General features: G+C 47.9%; 1 protein-coding gene and 1 pseudogene across 6 annotated transcripts in view; one reads left to right on the top strand and one right to left on the bottom strand.

Annotated features, from left to right (window-relative positions):
• LOC119331440 (transcription initiation factor IIF subunit alpha-like) overlaps window positions 1-8304 on the bottom strand; it is a 15900-nt gene that overhangs the window by 3783 nt on the left and 3813 nt on the right. For all 6 annotated transcript variants that reach the window (XM_037604603.1, XM_037604610.1, XM_037604628.1 and 3 more), the window contains exons 4-5: window positions 3894-4261; window positions 2954-3069 (exon numbers count right to left, since the gene is read on the bottom strand). In XM_037604603.1, the coding sequence (XP_037460500.1) occupies window positions 2954-3069; window positions 3894-4261 (484 nt within the window). The remainder of the gene's footprint in view (window positions 1-2953; window positions 3070-3893; window positions 4262-8304) is intronic.
• Window positions 1006-2213, top strand: LOC119331472 (annotated as a pseudogene).

Genomic DNA, 8304 nt, shown 5'->3' on the forward strand with positions numbered 1-8304 from the left:
GGGATGGCCTCGAGCACCGCTTTAACCAATGCGAGCCGTCCAGCCTTATTCATGAGCCATGATTTCCAAGTTGGAAGCCTGGCTGCCACTGAATCCACGAGGGGTTGGAGCTGGGCGGCCGTGGGACGGCGCAATGTGAGCGGAATGCCGAGGTAGGTGATGGGCAGGTCGGCCGTCCTGCATCCGACATGGGCGATCGCTGCGGCCATGTCGGGGTCGCCATGGAGGATGGTGGCCGAGCTCTTGGCGTAGTTCACCTGGAGGCCGCTAGCTTCACCGAAGAGTGTAAGTATGCCCTTGATGGCCTCCATGTCTCCCGGTGTGGCGTGGCAGAAGAGCATCACATCGTCGGCGTATAAGGAGATGGCCGGGATGGCTCGTCGGGGGTGCAGCTGTTGCAGGATGCCGGATTCGTGCGCGCGGCGGATGAGGCGTCCGAGGGTGTCCACGGCGAGCACGAAGAGCTGTGGCGACACGGGGTCGCCTTTTGCTTCGAATAATTTCACACAATATCATTCATAGACAGTTAATACTTCTTTTTAACTTTGGACAGGTAATACTTGCAGCTTATACGATGGCATTCATAGGCAGGTATACTTGCAGCCATAGCACATATTTGTTAGAGGCGTTTTCCCATAATACTAGCACGCAGGCAGATTTAATCAGTGCCCCATAAGCAATAGGGACCACAAGTGGAGTCTATTACATGATCGACTAGTAGCTCATTTCTTCTTTGCGACCAAAGGTCTACCGGGTGCAATGGATCCAATTATGGGGGCACCTGAGAACCTTCACTTCAGGTTCATTAAGATAGGCTGGTTAGTGGCATATCTCCATTTCCTCCAAATAGCATCCCGTTTATCATTTCATTCATTTATCAGTTAGTTTGTTCTATTAACTCCGGACAAAGTCACGTGTGGATTCCGATCATTGCACATCCACTAGGACAGCATTATAGCAGTGCATTGACAGCTTGTATAAAATCAAGTACAGTTCATAACTTGTTATAGATGTGTGCACAAAGAACCTGACAAGAGAACAGAACTGTGTATAACTAAACTAAACGACCCTACAAAATCCCTAATACTCTTGATCCATCAATTGATTGACATGGGAGCCCTCTCTTATGGATAACTTGGCTTGAAATAATGCTAAGCTTTCTAACTGCCAAGATATTATCCCCTAATAGGTGCGGAGGGACCCCTCCCAGCCCCCGCGAGCGACTCGGGAGGCGAAACCCTAGCCGCCGCCCAGGCTCCCCTCCTTCCCCTCCCTCTCCTCGCCGTCGCCGGAGGATGCCGGCGGGCAAAGCCCTCACCGGTGGACGGCGGCGGCGGGGCCCTCGTTCGTGTGCTCGCGCGCTGCTGCTGGGCGCGCTGGAGCGGCGGGAGCGCGCGGTGGCGCGGCGGGCGGTCGTTTGCTCGCGGGGAGGTCGAGATGGGGTGGACTGCGTGCGCGGTGGCGCTGCCATGGCGGCCGCCGGCCGCTGATGCGTGCGGCAGAGTTGAGGGCGCCCAGATCTGGGCCGCACGAGCCCGCCCAGGCTCTGCCCCCACCAACCCTTCTCCCTCCTCCCACCCCTCCCGGCCGCCGCCAGCGGTTGCCGCTGGGTTAGTAAGCACGCGTGCGGCGACCCTGACGGTTGCTGCTCCGCTGTGCCCCGGCGGATCCTGGCGGCGGAGGCTGCGGGCCAGCGCGGCGGCGGCGCGGTGCAGGTGGCTGCTGCCGCCTGCTGGACGCGCTCCCGATGGTGGCCGGCCTGCTGGAGCTGCGCTGGTCGGTGCCCACTCCTGCGACGACAACGTTTCTAGGCTTCCCCCATGTGTGTTGGTCTTTTCCGACGATTCTGCGCCATGCCCGGTCTGCCACTGCATCTGAGGTCTTCGTTCTTGGGTCGGGGCGAAATCCTCGCGCGGCGACGACCTGCGCTGTCTACGGCGACGCCCGAGGGTGCCGTCACCTCCTTGGAGGCGTTGGCATGACCCTGACCGGACCTCCTCCTCGAGCACCGGGAGAAATCCTAGGTCCGGCCTCCCGGGCCGGGCAGCGGCGGCGTCTCAACGCCGTTCCCCTCTTGATGGCGCTGCTTTGGCTGCAAGTGGAGTTCTTGATGCGACAGATGGTGGTTGGCGATGCATCGCTCTGGCGTAGACTGCTACACAAGGAGCAGGTCGCGACGTTTGCCTGCGCTGGCGCTCCCCAATGAATGCTACACCAGTTCCAATCAGGCCCTGCCTTCACCCGCCGACTCTCTAGGCACATGGGTGCGAGGTACGTCGGCCTGGGCAGTCCTGAAGCTGCATTCGTCCCTGGAAGTGTCTTGCAATGGCAGTGATGCTGCCCTGTTGCTCCGAGTCTCGGTGCTTCGCCATTTTGGCTGGAGGCAAGGCTGGGCGAGGCCTAATGTCGTTGAGTGTCTGTAGTTGAGGGCACCTCCTCACCTAGCTGTAGTCACTTGGTGAGGACGGTCGTGTGTGTGTGTGTGTGTCCCTCCTTTCTGGAGGTTGTACCCCCGATGTCTTCCTGTTCAATGCAATGAAACGCAACTCTTTTGCGTTTTCTCGAAAAAAATATTATCCCCTAATTGGATAACAGCAGCACATGAAAGAAACTTGTGTGTAGCTAGCAGATTTAGTGAGTAGTAACACATTTATAAGTATATACTAGCTAGTCACATGTTTTACCTATGTGAACCATTTTACATTCCCCAATAAGAACTTCCTGATATCAATTTTCAGTACAGATTGAACATGTTTATAACAAAGTAAGAAACAAAAGATAATGCCAGCAGGTGCAAATTTAAGTTCAGAAATAGTTCCAAAAATAGAGTATATTCCCAACTTAAAATTTTCTGACATCAAATTTCAGTACTGATTGAACATGTTTTAAGGAAAAAAGAAACAGTGCTACAGATTCGTAACTATTTCAACAAATAGTGTATATTTGCAACAACCTGCTTAATTTCAGGTGGAGCAGGAATTTCAGGAGCTAAATCTGCCCGCTCCTCTGGGTCGATATCCACAGCCTCGTCATCATCGGTGAATGTTTCTTCATGTTCCCAGTCATCACCTGAAAAGGCAATTCCCACTATGATGCCAATCTGGGTTCAGAACAATGAGCATGATAGATAGCCAGTGTTGATATTTTCTTTTCAGTGCAAACATTTTGGTATAGCTCTCTGTGACAGAGCAAACTTAATCTCAATGTAACAGTTTAGCCATGTTAGGTATAGCTATTCTCGTTGTAAGGAGCACATAGATTACATTAACCTGGACCTGGGCACATAGCAAAAACGCTAGTAGCCATGCAAAATAAACCAGCAGGAAAATGGGACGTCGACAGTACATGGTCATCCAAATATCTAGTCCAACACTTAGTCACAAGTAAACGCGCTACCGTTACTTGCTTACACTCAAGGGATGAATTCAACAATAGAGTTATTGACAGAAAGTAACACCCTATTTCTTAGCTAATTTGCAAATCTGAATAAAAGCAAATCACAATATTATTATTCAGGATCATCTAATGTAATGCAAATATGGGATGTATCATCTAAGAAAAAAACCAATATATGAACTAGCAAAAGCATATGCTTCATAGTATACAAAGGAACTTTTCCAGAAAAACAAACTATTTCAGGATAATAATATACGATGGATACGTGTTTGGCGAGTAATCTTGTTCATATTACCAAATGCATTTCTAAGATGAGGATGTTATGCATTAAATTAGGGACAAGGGGTCATCTCATAAGAACTAACAATTAAGCTTCAATAGAAAGAGAGTGCAAGGTGAGCAAACTATGAGTGAACTTTGAGTTATACAGAGGTAGACGATGAGCAGAGTTTAGTCAACTGAGGAACTATTCGAATATGGTAAAAATTGAAACAGACCTTTCTCAATGTCATCATCCAAATCAAAATCTAGATCTTTTCCACCTTCCTCATCGTCATCCATGCCCCTTTTAGAGAGCCCGAGCCTATCTTTACGACCGGCTTCCTCTTCTTCATTCTCCTCACCTTTATCAGAATTACCACCCTCCTCATTATCTTTCCCCTTCTTATGACGAGCACTTTCTTTTTCCCCATCGTTAGCAGGCTCAAGTTTCATCATATCTGAACCAAAGGCAGCTGGCCCATTTGTAGCTGCTTTCATCATCCAACGTTCATAACCAGTTGCACTAGTCTTTCTCTTGTTCATCTTCTCCTCGGCCTCTTCCAGAGTCAGCTGCTTGTACTGCGCAACTTTACTGAAGTTATACCTGATATAAGAAAAAAAATCCAAGCAATGAGCACAAATTAATTCATTACAGAACCATTTTGCCAAGCCTAAACTGTCAAACAAAAAGTAATTATGATCGCCAAGCATTGGTAAATAATGCTGATACATCCAAGCAGCTCTATTATGAGAACGACTAAGAAGCCTATACAGGTCGAGTAACTGCCCTCACCCAAAAGACCATAGTGGTACTGAACAACACTTTGCAAGAAACGATCTCAAGGCCCCGCAAGAGACCATCAGCCCGCTCGAAAAACAGGACACGGTCAGCTTGTCAATAGATACCTTCCAGTTTCTGAGCTAACGAATATCTACAGGCCACGCAGTGAAACATAGGAGCGGACAAGCCCGCCCTAAGAATAACAAATTAAGCCAACCAGGAAGCGAAACTACTCAACAAAAGGATCAACCGAAGGACAGTCTACACATCCTAAGCACGGGTGTTAACAGTTTCTTACAAAATTATCTACATGAAAAGAACGGAGACAAGGGATGGCAACACGCAAGGGGGCTATTGTGATGAGTTCAGCAGCTTCGAAGACGCCTCAACCAAATTTTCAAAGCCTTAGCAAAAGCGCCAGCATCTTTCTGCCAACGCTAACAGACTGCAATGGAGTCCCACTCCTTCCTAGCCTCGCAGGAGGACATTAGTCAGAATCTCTGCAGATATAGCTCCCTGCATGGCCTCCTCGACAAGGCCCATCACTAGGGCCATTGCGGCCTCAACAGAAGAACGGGAGTCACCTTCACCAAGCGGTTGATCCGTCTAGGAAGAGAAGAAACCTCCCCCAGCACAGCATCAAGCGCAGGGGTCATCGGGCTAAAGGAGACTCCAGTCGATCCCAGAACACCCACCAAGTGAAGAAGAAGCTTCGACTTCAGGCCGTGTTCCTTGTTAAGCTGGTCCAGGAGCTGGAACACTTCCTTCTGAAGTCGCTCGGCTTCCTCTCCCTTTGCAAGGGAGAGTTGAAGGTCGAGTCAAACTCGTTTTGTCTCCCCCTTCTGCCGCGTTCGCGCAGCACGGCGAGCGATCTCATCCACTTTCTTGGAGACCTAGTATAGCCTTCAACATATTCGATCTAAGATATCTCGTCTAGTTCGACCACCTCGAATACCAGCAACCTGATATCGAAGTTGTTGACCCCAATTGTACTTGCCAGATACTGTTCCTTCACAAGGGTGTGCAGTTGTCAACTAGTAGTCCATTTGGTTTTTGCTTGTTTTGCGAGCTGCTAGAGTTGTATGGTCGGTTTAGCAACCGACCTTCCCTTGTACTATCAATACAGATATATGCTAATCAGTTGTGTGAGGCAGCAAGTCACCAAACAACTCATGTACTTGTGCGTGTTGTGAGAAACAACCAAGAGAGAGAGAGAGAGAGAGAGGAGTTGAGTGGTTCAGATCCAACATTTGGTATCAGAGCTTAGGTGCTGATGAAGACAATGTCGCATGACACTGGAGTGAGTGGAGCCATGCTAACCAGTGGAACAGGCAACCCACCAACACTGGCACCAGGGAAGATTCCATTCCAACGGCTGACATGGACAAACTATGTAGCATGGGCAATGAGGATGAAGTGCTTCCTGTGAGCAAACACTGCATGGGGTGCTGCTGATCGCGAGAGCTCATCCAAGGAGGAGGATGAGAGCAAAGAGTTGGCCTTAACAATTATCTCCAAGTCAATCGACCACGCGACCCTGCTACGTGTTGCAGAGAAGGAAACACATTTATTGTGTGGACGGCTCTACACTCCATGCATGTGGGCGTCGAGCGCGTCCAAGAGGCGAGGATCCAGTCCCCGTGCCCGGAGATTGATAACCTCAAGATGGTTGGTGCAGAGTCCATGGATGATCCATGGATGATTTTGCGGCGAAGTTCACAATGCCCGTGGTGCATATTTGTGAGCTTGGAGACCCGATGGAGGAGAAATACGTCATTGAAAAAGTTATCGTCTCCAAATTCATGATGTTGCTTCATCGATTGTGCTACTCAATGACGTCACAAGATGGCTATGGAAGAGGCCATTGGGTCACTCAAGGCGCAAGAGGAGCACTCCAAGGGGTGGGAGATGGCTGATGAAGAAGAGCAACTTCTCATGACGAGAAGGCATGGCTCGTCACAAGGACAAGGAGGTCGCAGCCGCAGTTGTGGACGCAATGGAGGGAACAAAGATAAAAGCGAGGTACAATTCTACAATTATGACGACTTTGGACATTTTGCATGAGCATGTCCTAAGTAAAGAAGGAGAGTCTTGGCTAGAGGCTACGTCGGCAAAACCACTCTTCTTTGAAGTTGTAGGTGGTGTGCTCATGAAGAGTGTTCTTTGTTACTAGGGATGTACATATGGTGCGTACAAGACTTGTGTGGCATCAGCTCGAATGTGTGCATGGAGAGGAGCCGACATGTTGTGTGAGGCAGGCGTCGCTATGTGAAACGGAGATGCGGGCTAGCTAAATAGTGGAATGGCTACATGAGCTGATAGGAGTGATGGATCGAGTGAATCAGTCGAGTTACCTACATGAGCTAGATATAATGTGTGTTGCCATTGATCTTGAGGCCGACGACTAGGGTGTAATACCATTGTCACAAGAAAGGTCGCCGTGAGCCAGAATAGGTGGTGAGATGTCATCATACAAAAGAATCGGTGTGAAGCTGACAAGCACAGTATGATGTTGCTACACAAGAGCTTAGTGCGAGTGGAAAGATAACAAACAAGGATTTGGGGGGAGGGGGGTAGTCAATTTGTTTTCTGCTCTGCCAACCGCTAGAGCGGTATGGTCGGTTGCTAAATAGACCTTCCCTTCTATTATAAATACAGCCATATGCTAAAGCTATGAGGAGCATCAAAAGAGGGGGAAAAGTTATGAAAGATTTTAGCTATGTGAGGCAGATGATGCAGCAAGCCACCAGAGAGCTCATGTACTTGTGCGTGTTGTGAGAAACAACCGAGAGAGAGAGAGAGAGAGAGAGAGAGAGAGAGAGGCGGGGGGAGCTGAGCGGCATGCGAATATCGAGTTAGGAGGCATCAGGAGATACTGCACTGGCCGAGATCTGAGCCCAATATTGCTTCTTATTCTTTTTCTTTATGGTCATCACATTGGTAGAAATTTGTTGTTTTAGTTTTGCTCTTGTTTTGTGTTGCTCTGTCTTTGAATCAAGCATGAACTTCTGAGTTAGAATATTCCAGGAGAGATGCCGAGGCAATGGGTAAGGGCCAGGAATCTATATGTTCTAACATAAAGATCACATTATTTTTGTATGTTTGTAGTTGTCATGAAACTAGTTGAATTTGTCTACAGATGAAAAACTGATAAAAACATGCCCAAACTTCTGGGCAATTTCTTCTGAAATGTTGCCAGATTTTTTAGAAGTCCTATGAAATATGTCCTGTAGGGCATCAGTAAAACACCATGAAACCCTGCTAAACCTATGTGAAACACTCTGGAGCCTGAGCAAACACTTAGTGAGCTAACAAGAAACTTTACGGAACTCGCTGAAAATATATTTAAATTTCACGAAACACAAACAAATCACATCAGTAAAACTCATTTGAATTTATTGAAAAAAACTATGCAATTTGGCTGTGAATAACGTATGTGTAAGTAGTTTGAAACCTACCCAGAAGTCGTTTGATTTAAAACTTGTCTGAAATATCACTGGTGTACAAGTGAAACACAAAACATGTGTACAATCTAAAGTTCGAACAAGTGTGAATACAGTTTTATCTTTGACACTTATCTCTTGTTAAGACCAGATGATGTACCTGTTAGGAAAGCAACTTATCTTTATTGAAGGCCCAAGGGGCATATATATACTCCCTCCGTCCCAAAATTCTTGTCTTAGATTTGTCCAAATACGGACGTACCAAGTCACATTTTAGTATTAGGTACATCCGTATCTAGACAAATCTAAGACAAGAATTTTGGGACGGAGGGAGTATTACACAAGTCTTGAGGTGCAAGGAAACTAAACATAGACTAATAAGGACTCCTAGACCAATACTAATACTCCTTAACACCCCCCCCC

This window comes from Triticum dicoccoides, chromosome 1B, assembly GCF_002162155.2.
Source record: "Triticum dicoccoides isolate Atlit2015 ecotype Zavitan chromosome 1B, WEW_v2.0, whole genome shotgun sequence".
Taxonomy (NCBI): Eukaryota; Viridiplantae; Streptophyta; class Magnoliopsida; order Poales; family Poaceae; genus Triticum; species Triticum dicoccoides.